At 42.2% G+C, this 24,256-nt stretch overlaps 1 protein-coding gene across 19 annotated transcripts in view; it reads left to right on the top strand.

Moving 5' to 3' along the window:
• The window catches only part of CELF2 (CUGBP Elav-like family member 2), a 568,513-nt gene that overhangs the window by 308,232 nt on the left and 236,025 nt on the right, over window positions 1-24,256 (top strand). Inside the window, exon 1 of one of the 19 annotated variants that reach the window (XM_075763480.1) lies at window positions 12,031-12,333. The exons of 15 other annotated variants lie outside the window; for them this stretch is intronic. In XM_075763480.1, coding sequence (XP_075619595.1) covers window positions 12,260-12,333 — 74 coding nt within the window. In that variant the 5' untranslated portion in view covers window positions 12,031-12,259. Of the gene's footprint in view, window positions 1-12,030; window positions 12,334-24,256 lie in introns of those variants that run through there. 3 more of the 19 variants (XM_075763082.1, XM_075763409.1, XM_075763330.1) reach the window with 3 other exon arrangements.

Below are 24,256 nucleotides of genomic sequence, written 5' to 3' on the forward strand. Positions count from 1 at the left end.
TGAGTTACTACTTGGACAGCAGCCTGTGTCTTAAATAAAATGAATTGACATCAGTCTGTGGAGTTTCTGAAACTGTTTGAAGTCTTTAGATACTTTACACGTTAAGTAAATATATTACTTTTAGCAATAATTGTAGTCATTTTCTGAGAGTAAAGAGAGATATTTATCAGTGGTTTCTATTTTTTGCTTAGATCAAGTAATTGTAGGGGTTTTGTGCTTTTTTTTTTAAACTGGATTCTGGTGCATGATTTATATGAGTTGAGGGGGTCTCTTGGACCCCTTAAATAAAAGAAAAAAAAAGACATTAAAGATTTATTGGTAGTGGTCAGAGATCTCTAAAGCATGTATTTTCAACAACAAAAAAACGTTTTATGGGGAGACTGTGAGTACTTGCTGTGCTTTTTTGCAATTTTTAATTGTTGCATCTCCTTCCCTCGTGTGTTGAGACGATATAAATCAATAGGAAAGAGTTTACGTGAACAAAAAGGTAATATTGCATAAAATATGCTAGAAGCCTAGAGGTTATGGATTATCAGGTAGAACTTGCATGCTTGCGTGTTGTGCATAAACACGAAGAAAGCGAGGATGGTGGTTAATATAATGGGACCATGCTATAATTCACTTTCTTGGAAGAACTTCTTTCGAGACAAACATTAACTCGTTCACAACTGCTCTGCTCTGCCGGAACTGGAGAGGGGGGATTTTTTTTTTTTTAATCAAGTTCTCCTCCTTCAGCCCGGGTGTTGTAGCAGCTGCTGCCCTTTGCAAGTGGCAATAAAGTGAATCCCTCGCTCTCGGTTACGTGGAAAAGCCCCTTTAGGGAATGCCCAGAGTAGGGTCAATGCCACTTTTGTAGCAGACACCACCAGCCACCTACCCAACCATCGCTTTTAAGGACTGTTCAATACTAAAAGTGTTTCCTAAGCGCTCTTCTCACAGGTGAGTTCATACTAAACTTACAGTAGTTCCTGTGTTGTCAGATGAAATGCCACATAAAATACAGATACCACAGATTTTTGTCTTGGATCACCAATTACTTTGTTCTTTTCCAAGGGTATTTTCTGACATTGCGTTCACATCAAAGACTAATTTTTGAATTATTCTGTGTGAACCCTACTCCAAAAAAAAAAATCTTTCTATGCATATTTACTGAAATATTGCTTTTTGAGCCATAACAATTATTATTAACATCAAAGAAGGTGAAGCAAATCTGTAACACAAGCCATTTCTTCGCATGCTTTAATGAAAGCGTCGGCTTTTGAGAGAACATATAGGTTTAGAGACCTTCTGCATGAACATCGGAGGTGTCCTTAGCATTACCTGGTTTGAATCTCACCCATTCACAAAGCGATGCGGTGCCTCGCAGTTGTCAAACTTGGCAACAGCAGTTTCCACAGCAGCGCGAAGAGAGCGAATTCAGACTCTACGCGAGTTGTTACTTGTTCTTGCAATGACCAGGTGTAAAGTCAAAAAGAAAGACCGTCCCCGGTCCTGTCTGTCAGAGCAGGACAGGTCTTAACCTGGGAACTGGCTTTCCATGCCACCATAGGAAATGGAAGTGAATTATATTTATTTATTTAGCCTGGAGTCTTTGTCTATATATATATTATTTTTTCAGATTCATGAACCACAGTCTCTAACATCGACATGTTAATATTCTCTTTGTTAAATGAGAATAAAAATGAAGTGTTTCTGTTATCAAATTTAAGTATATAAGATTGCAAACTATACCTTTGGGGCTGAAAAACAAAGGAGAGCATTCAATTAATATTCATATCTAGAAGTTTTACTGCAAGTGTAGATTGTGCTTGAATACTTAAGAAGTCATTCAGGAGTGAATCAATACTAATTATTGTAATCAGGAGGGTTAATTAGCTGAAGATGCTGCTGATGGAAAGTTCACTGCTTACAGCCCTGAAAACACCTAAGTTGATGAAATCTGAAAGCAAGATGTCTAAGAGGACTTTGCATGGAGAGAAAAGCTTGGCTTTGCTTTGGCATTTCAAGAGCCAGTTGTTCCAAAGGGGAAACAGCGCTCGTACTTTGTGTTTTGCATGATATTAATTCACGGAGTATTAGAAGATGCAACTAAATCTGTCTTGAAGATATTTTGTGGTAGCTTCTCATTAAATGCAAGTACCATTTTGGATAACCTGTACTGTCTCTGCAGCATTCATTTGTAGATTACCATAAATTAATATGGATAATCCTATGCATTTGAAATCTTGTTCCAGCACTGTTATTTGGAACAGGTTTGGGTTTTTTGTTTGTTTGTTTGTTTTTTTCACCATTTGTGTGCAGGCACGGGGTGTTTACATGGTATATGTCCATAAATTCCACATGCTCTGTATCTAATACGCAGGTACACATCTGTGTGCATCTGTACACACACACACGTGCCCAGGAGTTGAAACATCTTTTTTCGTTGAGGGCGTTTATTTCTATAGTCCTGTGCCCTCAAAACTCCCACTCAGTTTCCATCTGCAAAAAAAGTATTAAACTACATGTAATTCAGAGGACAGTTATTGAACAAGTAGTTCATGAAATTTAAGTTTGATGATAAGGAATAAAGACTGAAAAGAAACGACTGAAGAAAATCCTTTTCTTTTCCCTTAATTAGAGCAGTTGTGTTTCTTAAAGTGAGCATTACTGCATTCAAGCACAATCGAGCTATACAAAATCTTTCTCACAGGTGAATTGCGAGATTTTTTTCTTTAATGCTGGGTGTTTTGGTTTTTCTTTTCCCTTTTCCCCTAGTTATATCTATTGATTTTATAACCAAGATGAATGTCTGAATGTTTATTCAAGCAAAAAAACCCCACCAAAAACCCCAAAACCACCCACAAAAACCCCTCTCAGTCACACGCACACGCTCCCATAAACTCCCCAAAGTCAAGCGATGCTTTCAGAAGAAAGAAATTCCATTTCAAAACACATCCTTCTTTCCTCTCTAATGACATTAGAGATTATCATGTGCAGGTGCTATTTATCTTTGCAACTGCTTTCCTATGACTGTTTTACTGCTTCCAACACATTTACTTGTATGTCAGCCATAGAAAAGGTAACTGAAAATGGCAGCTGGTGAGAAAGCATGTCGCCATGCCTGGAATGACATGCATTATCGGGGCAGCAGGAGTTGCCGGCTCTACAGCCCATTTCTACTTGACCTGCGGAATCATTGGCTGCCTGGGATGGTGATGAATCACTGGAGTTTATGAAACAGGACTGCTGGCATCCTCACAGAGGAAATAAAAACGGGATTTTTTTATTTATTTTTTTTTTTTCCTCTAACACTCGTCGTGGCAAAAAGCTTTTTTGGGTTTTTTTTTTTTGTGTGTTTGTTTTGCTTTTGTGTTATTTCACCCTGCGGCAGAAGTAAATGTGTCAATTAAAGTCGCTTTAATACTGTTCTTCGCAAGTTAATGATGCGCTGAAGGTTAACTATATTGGATGGAAAGGGGAAGGAATTTTCTCAAATTTGGGGTAAATCTTGATCCAGACCCTGATGTTCTCATCTCTCACTCCAGTCTTGAGACTGAGATAACATAACTACTAATCAGCTCGAGCAAGCTGTAAAAGGATTTTAGCCGTTCTCACGCACAACTTTTATTTTCTCTGCTAGTTGAAGGATCAGTGACCATTTCGTGGGCTAATATCAGACAGATCCATCTTCAGGGTGTCTGAACTAATGGCTAAATTGACATTTCTGGAAAGCATCGACTCCCAAATTTGCACTCAGTTTCTGGGTGGTTTGTGAAATTATATTATGCATTAAGCCCACATTACCAGATTAGGCTTTTCTGAGCCGGTGCCTGTAGGAAAGTATCGTAGGTCTGTAAACCTGGCAGTGCACTGACATGCCTGAGACAGTGCGGATCACAAGCTGCTCTGCAAAATGCAGCCAAGTAAAAATGATCCTTCCATTTCAATTAAAAGACCCAAAATTGCGTTTGGGGGTGGGGAATGGAGAGAATTACTTGCTCGTCTCTCCATGTAGCATACTCGCTGGGTGATGTGTTAGCCCACGTCCCTTATTTGGGTAAAATAACCTAATTTTAAGTTAACTCTCTCTGATTCAAAGGAATAGGGTTGCCAATAAAATTGCTTAGGAAGTTTTAAGTATGGCACTTAGACGAAGATAATGCTTTCTGCCTGACATTACAGAGGGTTTTTCCGGAGTCTTACGCTTTGCTGCCTAAGCTTTTTCTCCACTAGTTTTGAAAAGCAATTTGCATGCTCCCATACGCTATTAGACTTCTTCACCTTCCTCCGAACAATTCAGCAGTGGCTGCTGCCGGACGCTGGAGAGGTTGCAGCAGTCTCGTTATTTAAGGCACAGCTTTCTGATGTCCCTGCGAGGCTTCAGAAATAGAGGAGGGCAAACTTTTACCGGCGAGAAGGGGTGGCATCGGGAAGCGTCGCTTGTGCCCTTCGGTGTGCGAGGGGTAAATGCTGTCCTCGCTCTGGAGTTCCCATGGCAGCAAATCAGCAGGTCATCTTCAAGAGCAGCCTCTGAGGATGCCAGACAACAGTCTGTCACTGGGAGGAAGATAGAGCAGAGGGCTGGGGCGGGGGGGAAGGTAGAAAACCAGAGTGAGGATATGGGAATTTACTATCCCTTTTAGACAAATAGAGGAGCGAAGAGAAAAGCAAGGGCACCTGAATGTAGATCATCTGGAAATGGAACCTTGCAAGTGTAGATAGCTGTGGATGATACGATAGATGTGTTACGGAGTGAATTTAAGATTCAAATCCTGCACCTGCTCTCCCTGGAAGCTGCAGGTCAGCATCTGAAGAATTGAGGCCCTCTAGAAAGGAAACGGTGAATTATCAGAAAACTTAAATTCTTGGAGACTCGATTTTCAACTGTAACAACCTCTTGGTTTCATTTTCCTTCTCTTCTGCCTAAAAATGATCTATTTTCAGCTAAACTGTGAGGAAGAAGCTCACTCTAAAGCTTGAGAATTTGCCTGCATCATTTCAGCCCACATTTAATTTTAATGAGAGAGTTATATAACCCCCTTTAAAAATAACAAAACACTAACAGAACTGCATCGGCAACATCAGGTGTTCTGCAGTGCTGCTCCAATGAATCATATGGAGATTTGTCTGTGCACGGCTGATGAACATACATTTAACTCAGTTAACCCCCGCCCCCCCCGAATACAGTAATCCAAAGTGGCCAAAATTTTTCTTAAAGAGTCATCCTCACAAAAGGATGGCAAACCAGATGCCTGCCCTTGGAACCTCGTGGTTTCAGCATTTTTCCTTTACAAAACTGTGTTATCAATGGGTTCGGGTTTTTGTTTTTTTTTTTAAAAAAAGTTGCAGATGACTTATTGTGACTCTACTGAAATGAAACATTCTGCGTTAAAAACTAAGTTGGTTTTCACGTTTTGCTGCAGAAATGAAAGCCAATGCTCATATTCGTTGTACCAAGCCCCAAACCTCTGAAATTGTGAAGAACAGCTCGTCTAACAGGCAGCTCTGGGAGTAATAAACATATGACTTCATCAATGTTCCTTTCAGAGAGAGAATTTGGGGGGAAAATTGAATCAGCGATTTTGAGCCTGATGTTAAACATCTTGGTTCGGATGCAGTCCTTGACTCTAGGAAGTCCCTCAGCCACAGTTTGCTGGAAGGTGGGAAGGATCACAATGCGTTTGCCGTACTCATGCTCTTTGCATCCATTACAAGCCATCATCAGCGGCAGGGTCACGGACTAGGTGGACCTTTGGATCTGACCTTTGTGGCAATTCTTACATGTCCATTCGGGGCGGGGGGGGAAAGCGGCCAAACCAGGCACGGTGCGTGTCTGAATGCCTTACAGTTACTGCAGGAGCCTCTTCTTTCCATCCTTCATGTCTACAGTTTAATGGGTTCTGTCTGCAGGAAATAATGATGTCAAAGAAAGATAGTTACTTTACATATTATCCTGGTGATTGTTTGTTATTTTTGAGGACAAAGATCTATGCTAGGCACTTCACGAACAAGTGAAAAAAAGACCTGTGAAATTTCTTACCTTAAAGATGTTACAATATCTGAGCATAAGTTGAGATCCAGTCGTTTGCAGTGAAAAGGGAAAAAACCCACATGGTAGAAGTGAAGGAGAAGGGAAGATGGAGGTTAACCTTATGAAGATCCTGCTGTTAGGAGTGGAGTCTCCAGTAGGCTAATTCAGATATTGTTATAAACTCTCTAGATTTCTTTTTTTTTTTTTTTTTAAATAAGTCTACTTTTGGCTTCCTGTCTCTTTTGATGTTCCTTACCCATCCTCTTGCCTTGCTGATGCCACCTTAGAACTTCACAACTGCCTTTGCCCATGGCTGTTGGAGTTGGAGCTGCCCTCCAGCACTGTCTCCTGATCCAGCCTTTTGCTGTATTCCTCCCATCCTCACCATCCCCTTCCCTGATCCTGCCTCTCTCCCATTAACCAACCTCGCTAGCTGGGCAAAAATCTTCAGAAATCTCAACTTTAGATAAAATGAGGGAGGGTTTTGTGTCTCCTAGCAGTTGTTCCTGGGGGTTTGGGTGGGAGGAGGAGGTTTTTTTGTTATGGTGGGCTTTTTCCCCTGCCCTGTGAAGGCATAAGTGGGGCTCTTGCATATTCTGAGGATGGAGCAACACAGACAAGAGCACCACACATGCGATTCCTCCTCTCCTAAATAATGCAAGACCATACTAGATAATGTAATAGCCAAATCCAATAATATTAAGTTCCCTCTTCCAGGGTTGTTTGGTAAGGTGCTTTTTTTAACCATAAATAATGAACCTGCTGTCTAGTAGGAAATCAGGTCTGCCTAGTGCATGTGGTGCCCCAGTTTCGCTCCTGGTTGGGTAGTGGTTGCTGATGGAATCAGTCAACGGGTGAGAAGATAAGGTGGTTCATAAAAATAAATAAAAAAGAAAAAAAAAAAAGAGGAAAAAAACCCAATCAATGCCTGTTGTCAAGTTGAGATAGGACTGGGTTGACAAAAGCCTTGGTCTTGTGTGTGTCTATATGCACAGGCACTGCAGAAAGGCAACGCCTACACACCGATGTGATGCCCTTCAACAGGGCTGGACATAACTAACAGGACGGTCAGACTTGGCCTTGCAAATATTTACTTGTTACTACTTTGCTTTAGTATTTGCTAAACATAGTGTTGAGCACTGTGGATAGCCCAGCTGGAGCAGGCCAGGCCCTGCTCAGCACCAGCACTACGCAGGATTGGACCTGAGGGTCGCGATTGACTATCCCAAGTATTTGCATGCTATTAACAAAGTAGGGTGTTCCTCCAAATTAAACCAAATTAAAGGCCTTTCCTAAAAGCTCTCCATCACGTGTGGCGTCTGCCTTGTGCCATAAAATCTTGCCTAATTGTTTTCGGAAAGATTGAGTTATTACCCGCAAAACGGAACAAAGGCCGTGTACCCACAGTGGGATGAAATCACCTCTTCAGTGGTATGAAATAGGAAGGGGGGGGAAAGTGAGTGGGAAGTTTTACTATAGCAACCAAGTTTACATAATATCAATGTGCTTCAAGTGAAAGTTCTAGAAATGCTTGATTTGAGGTACCTTTTCACAGGGCTAATTTTAAATGACGTTTATTTCTGAAAATTACTGATTAGCTACAATAGCTTACAGAAGTGGGGGGGAGCCTCACAAGCGGCTAAGATGTGAATACTTAAAATTCATTGATCAGCTTAAACCAATAATTTAATTTTCTTTTTAAAAGGGTTTCGGTTATATGGAAATTGTTTTATTTCTCAAAATATGATGAAGAGAAGACTGTTGTGTGTTTGGTTTCATAAATAAAAAAATCTTTTCTGAAAGGTTAAGGTTTCATAATGCAAAAACTTTATTCCAATGTTAGATCTAACTGGCAAAAATGGATTCGTTACAAATAATCAAAATCTTCACAAATGGTAAAACGGTGCAGAATCGGGTCCATTACTTTTTGCCACTCAGAGAAATGCACTGCTTTTTGCTTTAATTGCTTACAGCTTTTACACCGTTCTTTAGCTCTGCCCAAATGCTTTGTGTAACTTGTGCTCGTGGGCTTTGCTTTTTTTCTTCTCTTTTTTTTTTTCCCCCTTCTTTTTTCCCTCCCCCTTTCTTGTCCCTCCAGAAGTCTGCTACTAAAAGTTAAAAGCTGATGGGCTTCCTCGCTTATAGGCAGGTAGGCTCACGTTCCGCCACACAAACCAAAACGCTATTATTCTCTGCTCTTAGCCATGCTACTACTTCCAGGCTCGTGGTTTGCCTGGAAGGTTATTTCTTTCTGAAAGATAGCGAACACCTCATTTGCATTCACTAACGCTATCTGGACCAGATTTCTTTTTCCCCTCGCATTAGTGGAAGATCCTGAGCGATTCCACTGAAGTCATTTGAGCCCGCTCCAAATTTACACCGCCGTCGCTGAGCTCTGCTTCTGCCGCCTCTGTTAGAAACTTGCTTTGATGCCAGAGATAAGCTGAATCCCGAGCATGTTCATTGGCTTAGGGGGGAATAAAGCAGAGGATTTGAACTCTCTTCATACTGCCTCGCAGGCTTGGGAGAGAGTGAAGTCATTCGGAAACTTTCCCTTGAAGTGCTTCCAACAGTAGCATTTCCTTGGCCCAAGACTGGGGGGCAAGTTGATTAAAAGAATGGCAATTAAGGAAAGGGGGAGGCGGGGGTCCGGAAAGGGGACGTGATGTGAGCTCCACGCTGGATTGGGCTGCAGTATCTGGAAGGGAAGGGGGTGTCCGCTCTCTTTGTCACTCGCTGAGTGAGAGGCACGGGCAGTGATGTCAGAGTGAGCTCATACGTTTGACAGCAATCTACCGCTCAACTTGTCTTTCTCCAGCTGAACTTTTTTGCGGGGTGTTTTTTTGTTTTGTTTTTTTTTTTTATTTTGTTCTGAAGAGATGTTCGGTTTTCAAAGGTTGAGTTGTTTGGAGAAATTGCGTCTAGCTTTGTGTTTTAAAAGCCACTTGAACGGTGACTAATCTGCAAGCTTGAGGTGGAATCGCTTCATCTGCCCTACTTAGACGTACGGAGAAACCGAGGCACAAAGAGTAAATGATGCGACTGCGGGGGCAAGCGGGGTCTGCGCCTCTGAAACGAGAGGAGGATGGATAGGAGGCGACATTTGTAGCTGGAATAGGATTAAAGCCCGAGAATTGCTGATTCCAAATTCCAGGTTCCTGCCTCAAAACTGCCATATGCTCTACCAGCTGAAAAAGCTTACTATCGGCAGGCAGCGACAGCGCAGCAAGAACGCAGCTCCTCTGAGCCAGTGTTTACATCTATTGTCTGATTTATACTGTGAAAATTAATGCAGCTTCATTTGCCATTCCCCTTCCCCACTTCCCTCTGTACTACAGTAATGGACCAAAGCTTTCATTTTTTCCTTCATTTTTAATAAAAGTTGCTATTTTGCGCACGTGTGCCGGTCAAGAAGCTGGTATGAACGTCAGAAATAACAGCGCTGAGCCTGTAACAGTGTGAAACATTCAAGGTTTGGGGTTTTTTTAAAAAAGAATTTTGTTTTTCACCACTTTTACCCTCTGCATTCGAGAGTTAATTCATACACAGACACTACATAATTTATGTTTGAGAACCAAATTATTCGAACGCAGTGTCTCCCTATAAGCCCTCCTTGAGTCATATCTCGGTATCTTTTACAGAGAGAGTTTCTTTTTGCATTTGACCCTGTTCCTGCCTCTAACTTTTAAATGGCAAAAGCAAATGTGCTTTGAAAAGTGTGTTACACTGTAGTTGTTAAATAAAGCAATAACCTATGCACTTGTAATGCTTTCTCTATGACCTACTTACATACTACTTCACCCTCCTTATAGTATGATTAAAAGCTGCTTTGAATCCACTATTCCCTCAAGGGATTTGAGGCTAGAATTTAACAAACTGCTGAGAAGGCTTAAGTCAGTAAGAGGGCTTCCCTACAGCTTCTTCCAGCTAATTCACATGTAATTAAAAGGAAAATAAATATTTCAAAAGAACATATGTTTTAATGAAGCATTTTTAAGCACTTACACCTTGTGAAATGGGGCAAATTTATAAAGATCTCACTATTCCATATGCCGGTTTTAAGCAAAATTATTTGTGATTCTGCCTTCCTCCCCGCTTTGCATCCTGTGCAAAACATAGATTCACTTTTCAGTCAGCAGCGGTGGGACTGTGGTCCTTAAAAGCGACAGGCTGGTGAGACTGAAGTCCCTTAGATTTAGCAGTTATCCAAAAAAAAAAAAAAAAAAAAAAAAAGATGAAGAGGTACAGATCCAGCTGCACAGGGTGAAGTGGGGGTAGAGACTTCTTACTTAAAAGAATATCTTCATCCTCACTGAGCTGCTCGTATTTCTTCTGAGCTAAAACCTGCCCCTTCTGCAGTGGCAAGATTTTGAAATTGAAAGTTAATCCAACCCTGCTCTGGGCTAGATTAACCACCATGGAGGCCTCAGATCAAAACCCAGGTGGCTGCATCCAGCTGGAGAAAGTTGTGCTGGTTTCTCCTTTTCTTTCGCCTTTGCACTTATTTTTTTTTTTTAGCCACTGTATAGTCCTACACCGCGATGGATGGGTGGCGTGGAGGAATTGCCATTAATTTACTAAAGAGGAGCCATAGCTTTGCTTTGCGCATTTCTATGTAGATGTTTAGGTGCCATGGTGATGAGGACAGTATGCGAACATATAGAACAGAGCAGATTAATAACACTATAGATATCTGTTCAGGATTGCAGCTGTCCTACGGGGATTACGCTGAGGGCCAAGTGAACCTTTTCTTTCTTTAGACTTGCAAAGTAGGCAAAAATTTTAGCAGCCTGAGGGGTTTTTCTTCCTTTTAACTGTTTAAAATGGAAAAGTCTCTTAGTGCAATAAGCCGGACTCTGAAATTTCACCTGGTCTGTATTTTAATTATCAAACCATTGCTGGTCAAAATTTAAATAAAACTTGGCCTGACAGATAGCATATTTATTTATTGGTCAATTTAATTTAATTTTAGAATACTCTTTTGAAAAGTTTAGTAGTTTTTCATTTGCATTTGTTACTTTTTTCCAAGTGTTGATTACCCAGAACAAATCAAATTATAAAACCTGGAGAGAGATTCAGAAGGAGAAGCACACACAATGCCGAGAAACGTTTTGTCTGTCTAGACTGCTCAGATCATCCAGTAATCTTCGTAAATATGTTAATATTCTTTTGCCTGGAGCTGCTTTGTATTGAAGCAAGTAGGTTTTGGAGAAGCAAAGGAAAATTTATACAGATTTTCAGGGGGCGGTAGCGGGGGGGGTGTGTGTGTGGGGTGGCTCCAGCTATTTGTGTGTGGGGAATTTTGTCTTGGTGGTGTCGCGTCTGTGCGCTCGCTGCGGCCAACTCCGAGTGCAGGGGGTTGGGAACGGGCTTTTGGCAGGTTACGGACGTGAGGAAGGATTTACCGTCGTTATTTATTTAAATCCCTATTTCTGATCAGTGAGGACAGAGTTACTGCTAGTCTCTCGGCAGCCAGTAACAACACTTTGAGCGTTTAGTGGGTGCCAAGGTCTGCATGGCAGGAATTTGAGGAGAGACAGCCCGTGCTGAGCAACCTGCCTCGGTGTTCCCAGTGCTCCCAGTTTGGCAGCACTGCGCCTTCCTACCGTACTGGGCACAACTGGGTCTGTTCCACCCACTCGTAGACATTGAAGCAGAGGGTTTTCCACCGGCGGCCGGCCGCTAACTCCGCGGGGGCAAAGCTCCCCCCTTTACAACGCCGTGGGTGCACACGCGAAACGTGAGCGTGGGGCAGCGCTGCCGGGGCAGCCGGGCGGGCGCTGGGGCTCGGCGGGCTCTTCCCTCCCTCTCTCCCTCCCACGCCGCCGCCCTTAAAGTTTGGCCGGGCGCTGCCCACGGGCCGGGCGACGCCCCGACCCCTCCTCGCCCCGGGGAGCCCCGGGCGGCGCGTCCCCCACCCCCGGTGGCGGTGCTAGGCCTCTCCCCGGGGCGGCGGGCCCCGCCGGGGGCGTAGGGGTTAACGGGGAGCCGCAGCGGGGAGATGGCTCCGCCTCCCCGCTCAGCACCTGGCGCTCCACCGACAGTTGCCTCAGCAGTCGATTTCGGAGGGGATTGGCGGAAAAAACCAAGAGGGGGAGAGAAATGTGACAACTGCCGGGGCTGGCGGCTGCCGCGGGGAGGCCTCCGCACCTGTGCCTGCCTCTCCGCCGCCCGGCGCAGTTGTGGGATCCGCCGAGCCCCGCCGCATCCTCCCTCCAGACCGCCGCGGCGCCCCCGGAGCCCAGCATGACTTCTTCGTTTAAGCTGGATTTCCTTCCGGAGATGATGGTCGACGGCCGCTTGCTGGTCTCAGACAGAATGTAAGTGGCGGCGGGGCTGCCGCCGGGTATTCCCCCCCCCCGCCCCGGTTCTCCCCGAGTCCGGGTAACCCCCCGGCACCGAGCCCCCGCTTCGGCCGCGTCCCTCCCGCACCGTCCTCCCCTCCGCGGGAGGAGAAGGGGGTCCTCCCCCCCCCCTTTTATTTCCACCCCCCATCCCCTTCTCAAGTCACTTGGTGGTCTCCGTGTGGCGTGTGCCCCCCCCCAAAGGGCGGCAGCCGGGTGTTTGGCATTCCGGCAGGTCGGTAAAGGCGGGCGAGGGGCGGCAGGGGAAGCGCGGGGGGTTTCTGTGCTGCTGATGCAACGTGGAGAAACGCGCAGCGGTCGCGCAGAACTGAGTGCGCTCTCCTCCGCGCCCAGCGGGAATTCCTCCACAGACACTTGTCCCCGGCACCCAGCCCGGACCCACCCGTGCTACCTTCCCCGGCGGAATAAAAGCCCTCTTGCAAAAGCTTCATCGGTTTTTAAATTCAAATTAAATGCTAAGCGTCCCCTGGGAGTCAGACCAGACAGAAAGCAAGGATCTCTTGTCTGTTTGTTTTATCCTGTTCCAGACAGCTGCCTGGCACGGAGAGTGTTAATTAGGGTGAGGATGGTTGTTTTACATGCAGTTGAACTGGGGATAAGATTTATCGGAAGGCGCTGAATGCTGGAATTTCAGAAGGAGAAGTATTCCCCTAGCCCGTCTCTGCTCCATTAATCTTGATCTGAAAGTTTCTATTATCATCCTCTTGGGCATTGCCAATTGACAGGGATTTTCAGGTAACCTAAGCCTTATATAAAAAAAAATAAAAGCTAGAAAGGAGGAAATAGTCACTTGCTGAAAGATACAAAGGCTGCGGGCTGTGCTGCGTTTTTACTGTATCCAAAATGTCTTTTATTTTGTTGCTTTTTCTTCTTTCATCGGGATGACAAATGTGGTTTGAGTTACATTAGAATGAAGCGAGAGGCTTTGGCATTGACTCTGTACTGGAGCTATTCCGGTTGAGGCAGCGCTTAAGTTACAAGTGTAAATAAACCCGTGTGTGCAGCAGAGACTGTCACCTGCGATTTGCACAAATCAGGTTGCATACTGTGCCCCCATCTAAGACTATTCAGACTTTTATTGCCTTCTTTACTGGCAAGCAAACTTTCTCCTAAGGTGGAGTGGTTTCTTTTGAGCCAGCAACGTTCTGCGCGGGGATGTTCAGCGGTGGGCAGTTGTTCGGGCAGCTGAGGTTTAATAAGTGTGTGGGAGAGGGGAAGGAGGCAAGAGGAGAAGCTACTTGGTGTGGATGACTTACGCTGTTTTTTGTTTTCTTTTTGCCATTGTAAGATCCCTGGGTTTATTGACACTGGGAAAAGGTGCTGTATTTCTCCCTTTTTGCATAAAAATTGCGTAGGTTTGACTGTCGGGGTACAAAGTTACAGCTGAACATTCGTATCGCTTGCTTCGCAGCCCTCTGTAGGGGCTTGCCACAGCCGAGCTTTCCCTTGTTTTCAGCGTCTCCGCTTTGATTAGACTTTCTACCTGCTGTCCTTCCAGGCAGTCAGAAAAGATACTGCTAACAAACATCTCCAAGCTCAGAGGCACTATTAACTGCGGCTGAGGATGCCCTGTTGTCACTTAGGCTTATATAACTTTATCTTCAACTTGCCCCTCGAGGGGGGAGCACCGTGTCAAACTCTTCCTTCTGCATTCTGCTGTCTTTATACTCCTCTGGAAAGCGTCCATAATATATTTTAACGCAGTTTGAAATGCAGTCGGTGTTCATCAGACGCAGATCTTAATGTGTGTCCAAAGAAACAAAAATTACTTTAGAGAGATGTCAGCTTCTAAGTGGATCTCTAAACACAGCAGTTTAAGAATGAAATCCTTAAACACACATCCTTGTAGGATTTGGTGCTGGTTCCTCATATATTTTGGAGGGCACTTTGTAATCTCTTGAAGGAAAAACAACAACTTTACCTTCTGCATCATCAGTGGTCGTGTTGTGATGTGCTTCCTTGTATTAACCAAGCTTTGCTTTGCTGCTGATCTAAGTAATGGTGAAGATGTATGATTTCAAGGGATCATGTGTCATGCATACAAATTAATATCGAGGCTATTAACTAAGGAAACTTCTACTCCTAAAAAAAAAGAAATCTTGAAACTAAAGAAAGTCTGTGGAAGCTTTGCTACACTGCCTTCCTAAAACTCTCTGATTCACTGTTTAAAACATCTTTGTTTTGTCCTTCTAGCCAAGCGGTGACATACGTTTATTTGCAAGTCCCCAACTCTCTGGACTAATCAGTGCTGACGAGAACGCGGTTTGGTTACGCGTAAGGGGTCAGGGGCACGTAGGCACCTTTAGCTGGTCCAGCCCAGCCGCGCAGCGAGATGCCAGCAGTGGTCGACGGGGTGGCACAGGGCATCGCAGCGCATGCTCCAAGTTACGATGCCGCGCAAAACTTTTAACCTTGCCATCTGGTCTAGCCATTGAGTGTAGCTTAGTTCGGTCTTTAGCAGAAAGGAATTTTCTATCTATCTTAGAGTGAGGTAATTAGCAAGATGTATGTAAAACATGTTCACAGCGAAAACTTGCAGAACTAGATATTTTTTATATTTTTTTTTAATGCAGTGGTGTATCAGATGTTTTAGGAAACTGGCACCATGTAATATCACTTACACTTCCCATTCTTTACACATTTCCAAATTCTTTGTAAAGGGAATTATTTTCAGTACCATCCTTTTTTTTTTTCTTTTCCAACAAACAACAGAAAAAGAGAATTTTCAAGGACTAGTTTTCAGTGCGTACCTATTGTGACAGTTAACTGCCAGCTTGATAGCTGTCAAAGTTAAAAGGCTCTTATCTCTGTGAGACTGTTAATTGCTCTTAAATGTTGCTTTCTTCCAGATTTTGCTGCTGCTGTTATCTAGCTAAATATAAGTAAAATAGAACATGGGATACTTTAAGCATGACTATTTAGTATAATTAAACTATATGCATGGCATCAGCATACCTGGTTAGTAATTGAATGCCAATTTTACTAATAAAAATTCATTAATAAAATGGCATTGGAAGTTAGTCTGTCTAGGATATGAAGCGTGAAGATGCATGGACTTTTCTTCTTGAGGGCAGATGGCAAGTTGGATGCTCTAGCCGTTGTAAATGCTTGCAAAGAGCCCGCTTGGTTAGTGCTCTACTTAAAGGATCCAAAATTGTTTGACTGACGTTATGCATGGCCTGTGTGTGTTAACTGTGTGGAAGAAGCAACTGTGAAGAAAAGATATAGGTGGAAATGTGTGTGTGTGTATTTGGACAGGGTAGGAGAGGGTTAATGGTTACTAAGTGCAGTTATAAAATGTGAATTCAGTGTAATTTGCTTAGTAATTTCACTGACTTACATGTACATGCCAACTGGATGGTTGTAAAGTGGTTGCTTTGAGGATTAAATACTCATCATAGTAACCCCCCACGTTGATTTCTGCAGTACCACCAGAGATTTTCGGTTCCATGCTACACATTCCACTGCCTGGGATTACCTTTAATGTAAATGAGTAATAGCGGGTTTTTTATTACCAACACAAATTCAAATTTGACTTCAATTTTTGGTAGCTGGGTATAATGTCAATAAAATACATGGTGCTTAAAGCAGTCCACATGCAACTGCATGAGTTCCGTGGCAGTTATGCGTAAAAGTATTTAGTCTTTGAATTCCTGCCTCTTTTTATCCAAGATAAGTCAAAATCAGATATATGTGCAATATGCTGATTAAAAAGGCAGTGGAGATCAATTTTCAATACTTTTTGTTTGTATTTATTGTTTAATAAATAAGGGATGTCATCAGTCATGAGGCATTCTTGCACTTTAAAAAACCAAAACTTCCCTTTCTGCATTAAACCTGCAAAATACGACTTTTTCAAGCGTAAACTGGAGGTAATAAATGTAACTTTTTTTTTTTTTTTTTTAAACTTCACTGCAGGGAAAACTCAACATACTGTCAAAAATAATTTTTCAACTATATGGGGTTTTTAATCTGTAGAATATCAAATCCATGAATTGCTACAGGAAAATGGATAGCTGGGTATCAGCTGTTTTTTTAAGTCCATAGCCTCATCCTTATACTGGCATTTTATTCAAACTTTGATTTAGTAATAGCTTTATTTTAAGCATTAAGACTTGTTACTTAAGTTACTTGCATGACAGATTCCTTGGGCCACTACTGAGGGAAAGCAGAGCAAAAGAAGAAGAAAATTCTCCACTGTTGGTTGACAAAGAGCTTCAGGAAGGAAAATAAATCTTGGATGTCAATTAAGTAATTATGATTTCATGGTGTCCTTCTCCCCCTCATCTTTTCAAGTAGCTGCCTAGAACCCCATTCAGTATTTAACCTATAATAACTCTCAGCACATTAATATTTAAATATATCTTCCACTTCCTGTGATATGATCTCACAAGTTTTTAAGCCTCCCCCACATGTATTCATCATCCAAATTAATCATCAGTTATGATTGCTTTAAAAACTTTGATAACTCTAAATATTTCATTGGCACTTTAGGATGCTCGATATCTTATGAGCATTTGGACTATTCAAATTTCATAATTAATTCATAGATTAATAGAAAAATATTTGACCCAACTGATATAGGGAAAAGGTGTATAAAATCTTTTCGTCTTTAAAAGCTCCTGGAATGCAAGGAATACGCTTTGGCAAGACATAACTGTCTAGAGAAAAGCTATTGTCTTCTAGTTTAAGTATATAAAAACCTCTTTCCTTTTAAAGTAGAGAGGTGATTTATTATTTTCTTTTTCATTTCTACAAACTGTGTTTCCTATAGTGTGTTCATATAATTGCAAAGTATATTACATCTCCTGACATGGTTTCCTTTGATTAAAACAAACTGGTGGCAGGGCAAGGTTAACCAGAGGCTAAAGTCACAAAATACAGCATAGACGTAGAGAGCGAGGCTGAGCTTTCCTTAGCAAAGAAGTGGGAAAACAGGAAAAACCTTCATAGGTGCAAGAAAAATGCAGGAACAAGCATGCCTATTTGGAAAATAAAAACTAATTAGAGCAATAAATGTAATGTTCTCAAGTAATTGTGAAATAATTATTCCCCTTTAGAATCATCATACTTTAATTGCTTTCCCCCGCATTCCCGCGTTCCGCATGCCTATGGAAAAGAAGAGAAGCACTTGTGTTCCCTCCAGGATTTCATTTTTCATTTGCAGTAAGCTGCTGGCTTTCTCGTAAAGGTTTTCAGAAATATGTTGCCTTAAACGCTGTTGTGTTCTTCCATATGGCGTTAAATAGAAAAGGTGAATGGCAGATGCTGAAGCTATAAATTCTCTCCTATCGTACAGATCAAGCACCCTGAGATTTAGTTGTGCCGTTTATCCATCCTCTGTATCGCAGATTTATAATCAATCTCTCATTTTCATTGAGACTGTGTTACGTAATAGCACCCACTTCAGCAGTGTATTCTCTTTGCTCACAGCTTGATCCTTGAAAAATCAGCTGACAATAGTTTAAAATTATAATATTAATAAAGAGGAGATCATCTGGCCTTCAAAATGACATCTGAAAGCAGCTTCTGTTTTGTGTTAAATCTTAATTACTGTATTTAAATGAATGCCTAAATGAGCCAATTCACAAAGGAGTTGCCTACTGTACCAATAGTGCCTGTTTCTGATTTTTTTTTTTTCCCTGTGGGTTTACACAAATATAAAAAAAAGCTTTATATTGAAAAGAACAGCTATGTTCTCCTGCCTTTTACAACTCAGCGGAAGAAGACCGAGTACCTTGAGTCTGGTCTCTGCCCTGGGTCAGCTTTTCCCTTGCCTGGCTGCCCTTGCCTATCTGGCAAGGCAAAACTTGAAGCCAAGTTCAAAGGCAATGCTCCCAAAGAAACACTGGTGCAAGAGCAGCGGGAAGGACTCCACGTCGGCCTCCTGAGCGGTATTTTGTGAGTTTACCCATTGCTTACTATCAGGTGCAGCATATCACCGTACCTGAGGTAAAGAGCTTACGGCGTGGGACCGGGGAGAGGTTTACCCGGTGCCTGTAAGTGCACCAGCCCCGCTGGGAGGGATGCGGTTGTGTCCAGCTGTGCCCGGGGCAGCCTGGCGGGAAGGAAATGTGTCCAGCTGTGCCCAGTTCACCCCGCTGCCACCCGGGATGCACTCATCCTCTGCGAAGGAATATGTAGGGAATTCATGTCCGTCCTTTCCCTGTCAGCCTATGCAAGATGAGCCGCTTCAGGTTTGCCAGAAAAACAACAGCAGCAACCTGACTATTTTGATTTATGATTCTTCATGTCCCTGTTAATTTCTTAAACTGTTCTGTGGATCTTACTCTGGGTTTTAAAGTTTACGACCATGGTTATTTCAGAGATGCAGCCGTTGCTTTTTCATGAAAATGGCATTAGCGATCTACTGATTTATATCTATTATTATTGTTTTCCTTCTTCCATGCAGGTTAACATCGTAAAGGTGATATAGTCATGACAGAAAGGCCTAATACTGACTGTCTCCCAGTAGTGGGGGTAATTCATCGCGATGCTTGTTTCCAACTTTTTCAGTTTCTTCCCATTCAAACGTAGGGGCCCCTAGACAACGGTGGAGTTGAGGTATGGGTAAGAGATGGGAGATACCCAGCTACACGCCCCCCTTTAGGTGGGTGTCTCCACGATGGGAGGACAAGTAGTTCCTTTTGAACCAACTATGACCATTTCTGCCCCAGACTGTACCGTGCTTTTTCTTGCGCTCTCTTCCTACATCATGTGTCCTTTGAAGCAGTTCCAGTCTGATTGCAAGTCACAGCTGACAAGAGCTATCTTTTGTTTCATAACCCTGAAAAATAATGAAGATCCCTCATCCTCTTAATCCAGAGGCATGACACTGTCTTGTTTGATACACACGCACTCTTCCCATTTCTTGCTTCTCCATGGCTTCACATCACCAACTTGCTCAGAGATGCAAAAAAAAAAAAAAAAAAAATCCGCAGCTTGTGTGACCCCCCACTTGTGTCATCGACTCCAGACCTCAGTGGCACTTGGTCCGGGGGCACTGACGGTGCCTGGCCTGGTGTGAGAGAAGTGCGCTTCATTTGCCTGGAACAAACCCAGGTAATTGAAAATTATTAACTTCCGACAGAGGATAACTGTATTTGAAAATCTACAAACCCAAGTGATCTATTCCCTTCTTCTCTTTAATTTTTTTTTTTTTTCCTGGCTCATTCAATTGCTTAGATCTGTCAGCCTTCACTTGCAATTCATTACTGGTGAGAGAGACATCTGGCTATGCCCTTTATCAATAAATGCTTTTATTTATTTTTAATATTTTACCACAGATGGATTGTAGAACAAGCATTAGGAGTCTGAAACGTTGTCAAACACACTCCATGCCCAGTGGCTATCGCTTAAAGAAAGCCCTATTCTGTGCCTGCTTTCCATACAAAACGCTGTGGAAATTGCAAGTTAGATGGCTGCGGTTTTGCTTGATTTCACTGTGCAATTTGGTAAACTTGATCACCTTGTCATGTCTTTCAGGAGGGAAAAAAAAAAAATCTATCATTTCATCTGCAGTGTTTCTGTATAAACATATAGAAAAGTTGATCATTTCATTAGTCAGTAAATGAACTTTCAGTATTTTTTTTAAAATTCATTTTCATTTCTTCTTCCAAAATTTTATTGCTTAGAAACCTTTTTTTCTTACTTTAACTTCCCTATCCAAACTACTTTTACCCCTGCTATTTTAAAAAAAAAAAAAAAAAGAGCGCGCTAAGTTCAGGAAATTATAGTGACTAATACTTCAGGTATGAATTTATTCTTCAGAATTGATTCTTGAAAATATCCTGATTTGTGGCTGCTTTAGAGATCTTACTGCAAAACCATAAGTGCCTAATTAAGAGATAGCTATAGGTCAAGATGATCTCTCCAGGGATTGCAAAAGTTATTCCCGTTGTCCTAAACTGACTCGTGTAATGCAACTTCTTCCTTGAAGCACTGAAATTTTAGGATTGCAAGGTGAGCACTGGCTTTCTCCTGCAGGTTCAGAGTTGCCAACTCCTTCTGGAGATCAGGATTGAGTAGGAAGGGACCAGAGGGAAGAGGAAAAAATAAAATTAGCATTTAATTTTGCAGGATGTGGAAAAATAAATGACAAATGAAGCAATTCTTAGAGAAAGAGAACATCTCTGGACACGTAAAGCACTATTTTCTATATCTTATTAGCGACCATAGCCTGTGGTCCATGTCCAAGCCAAACTTCCATTGGGTTTACAGGAGCTTGGCTTGAATGAGGAATACATAATGCTGGGCTTTGCGTCCCATGCCAGGCTGTCCGGCTCTGAACCATGAATCGTAATCGTATACACACTTTTCGCAGTCTTTTTCCCATCGCTTGCTTCAGAGTGAACTTCAATGCAGAAACATAAGGCAACTAACTTTTCAGATGCTATTCTACCTTGCTATCCAAGTGAGCTCCTATCTCGATGATGGAGTGGAAGATAAGTCGATTTTATTTTGGCGTGTATTCTTTTGAGGGATGTTCACACATCTCAGGTTGGGGCAGGGGGTTTCTTTTGTTCTTGACGAACTTCTTCCCCTTTGCCAGAGAGGAGGATTCATCTCGACGCCTGAGGGCTCTCAGCTTTCACCAACATACATCTCTATCATTTGGCTGCAGAAGACACAGTACAACTTTTTCTTTTAAGTTGGCTTGCTGTCTGTGGAGAAAAGACTAAATGCAGCAGCTTCGTAACAGCGCTCGGATACAGTCACGGAAAGTCCAACAGTGTATCACAGATTTTTAAAACAAGTGGTTTTGCCTGATTTCATTATTGCTTAAGTGTAGCTTAGTATCTTGCTTGTGAGACCGCATTTATTTATATTCAAAATAAAGCTGCGTAGGATAGAAACCTCAGAGTTTTAATATCTTATGATGCTCATGCCTGTGCTGTTCCTGGGGTATTTCACTGGAATGGAATGAAGCTTCGTGTGCTGTATTGTATATTGTAGAGCATAATGACTTTGGGGCAGATTCTATGTATTTTTGAGCTTTTTTTTTTCCTACAATGGCCATTACAACGTTGCCCTGTAGATGTTGACATAGGGTTCCTAGCTGTCATTGTAAAGTAAGATAGAAGCAGCTCTTCAATGTCCTGTGCAAACCCTTCCTTTGGAGCAAACGTGCGGTAATTCATGGAGAAGTGAGATCTGTTCTCCAGCTAGAAACATTGCTTACGAGGCTTAGTTTGGTCCAAGCAGTCTTCAACAGCACTGACTGATCCCCGTGTTTTCAAAGTATTATTCCAAGCTCCTTTAGGTCATTTCTCCTTCCCCCTGCGTGTACGGTTTATTGGATTTGGGAACAGGTCCTGCATCAGCATCGTTGTTGCCTGTGTGTCTTTTTTGAGGAACAGCAGGCTACTTGTAGCAAGAGCTACGCGCCGGGATTCAGAAAGGAACAATTTTCAGCTTGCTAAGATGCCCATGTTGCTACCTGGAAGCTCTGCAGGAGCTAGAGACTTTTCGGCTGTTTCTGTGCCTCTTTGCTCCCTCTGTCCTCACCTCCACATCAGGGGATACTTAGACTTCTTTACTTTGCTGGCCTTCAGAGGATTTGAAGGTCTCTGAGCTTCCCTAGGCTCTCCATTTCTACTCAAGTGGGAAAGGGAGAGGACTGCTGCTGACTTGAGCTAGTCGGGTCTCTAATTTTTCTGTTTGGTTTGAAGTCACAAATACAGAGTGAATTTGGAGCTGAGAGATGCCAGGCCCCTGGGTAAGATGAATATTGTGGAAGGGAGATGTGCAGAAGAAAATGGGGGGAGAAAGGTATGCATTTAGGCAGACTTTCATAAAAGATGCAAATTCAGGATTACTTAGCAGAGAAAATAGTCATTTAAAATTAATGTTATGTTTAAAAAGTGAAGCATCGTTTGCGTTAACAGGAATGAAGATTTTATTTTTAAGCTCAGCAAAGCCTCAAATCCCAGAAAATGCAAAATTGCTGCTGATAATTTCTGAACATGAACCTGGAAGGCTTCAAGGAAACTTAGAAGGAAATAAATCAACTTCTCTCTCCTTCCCCAAAAATCTTTGGGCAAAAAAAAATCTGTAAATATTTAACAGCAAATAAGCACATTGCCAAGAACCAGCAAACAAAGCCCTTTTATCCAATCCTATAATATGCTGTAAATAATGAAAACCCTCATAGATCTAGCTGGATTTTTTTTTTTTTTTTATCAGTGAAGAAGCTTAGCATCTAGCACTTTAAAAATCCATCAACGTAGCTAAAACTCTTTTTTTCCAGTCTCTTACCACTTCATGTCATATTTTTCTCTGTCCTTGACATATGCAATTTGCCCTGCTTATATCTGTTTGAAATGCTGGGAGCCTTCAGCATGCTCTGCTCCACGTTGCACGCCTGCAAGAAGCCTTCCCCCCTTTCCTACCTCGCGAGGTAAGACCCGCCCTGCTCTGCTATCCCTTATCACCATCCATTCAACAACTTGTGGTTGTGGGGGGAAAAAAAAAAAAAAGCCATGATAGTACAAATACCTCCATGATTCCTCCCCAGCTTCTCTGGCAGGAGAAGTTCCTATAAATATCTGCAAAATATGTACTTTATTTTCCTCATTCTTTGATAAGATAGGTTAGAGAAACCTATTGAACTTGGAGAACCACCTAGAATTTAGATCTGAACTGCTTAATGATTTTATATTCTTACTATCCACCTAGTAGCTCATGTCTTGAAAGTCCTTGGAAGTACAACCATCCTTTTTGGTCTGTACTCACTGTCCCAGCATATTGGAATTATCAGCCCTGCTTATGATTTTCTAGGTTTTCTGGGGATCTATTGTCCATTAAAAGTGTTGCTTGATGAAATACAGTAGGTTTTCTTGCATTTTTGTAATGGATGTTTTATTAGGTTCTCTCAGCTCTTTTTTAAACAGTCTCGTACAACAGTTGTGAACCAAATACGATACTGTCATGGCTTTTTTTTTTTTTTTTCCCCCCCACAACCACAAGTTGCCCTACTTACCCAATGCAAATCACTGTGGATCTACGTAATATGCCTTTCTCAAGGGCATCTGTTAATTCCACATGATAAGCTGGGAGTTTCAGCCAGGAATATTGAGCATCGAAAGAAGACCTGGTTAAACTAGTAGGACTTAAATTTAATCAAATTTTAAGCAATTCTCGCAAATTATAGCTCGGACAGACTTTGTGTGTGAGCAGTTGCTTCAATGTTGAGGTGTTTAGGTGAAACTTTTATCATTAAGGGGAATGGTATTCCCCTGTACAGTAAGTATATGTATCTGCAAGTTATATGATGCAGCAGGAAGATAAATATGGGCTTCAGTAGATTATGGCCCTTTCTTTAAGCCTTTAACTTTGTATACAGTGAAACTGGTGGTAAAACTCAATGAACACGAGTGGTTTAGAATCAGCTCAGAGATTCAGATTCCAGAAAGACTGGGTTTTATGAATAAATTAAGGACTGAATCCAAGGCTTGTTGAGTTGATGGGCAGACTGCCTTTGATTTCAAAGCATTCTGTATCTGTGATCCAAATGCACCGTGAACAAATAAAGACAAAGAATTTATGTTGATTGGACATATTCAGTGTGACAGAGCTTAAGTCTGATTCTCCTCTTTGCTTATGAAACACAACTGTGTGCTTCTCCCCGGGGTTGCTGGAAGACAAGTGTTTTGGTAGCTGCATGCTAGGACTCCCAATTAGTGCGAGTGTTGGCTCCTAGTGCAAGGAATCACAATGCTGTATGAATTGGAGAGAAAGTTATGGTTGACAGCAATGTATTTTGGGGTTATCCTGATTTGCTTTCAGGATTTTAAGGCATTCATTTATCTCCTTTTTTTCCCTTTTTAAAAAAAAAAAAGGCATCTTGATCTGTTATGGCAGTAAGTTTAATGGCATC

The sequence above is a fragment of the Balearica regulorum genome, chromosome 1, assembly GCF_011004875.1.
Source record: "Balearica regulorum gibbericeps isolate bBalReg1 chromosome 1, bBalReg1.pri, whole genome shotgun sequence".
NCBI classification, from domain to species: domain Eukaryota; kingdom Metazoa; phylum Chordata; class Aves; order Gruiformes; family Gruidae; genus Balearica; species Balearica regulorum.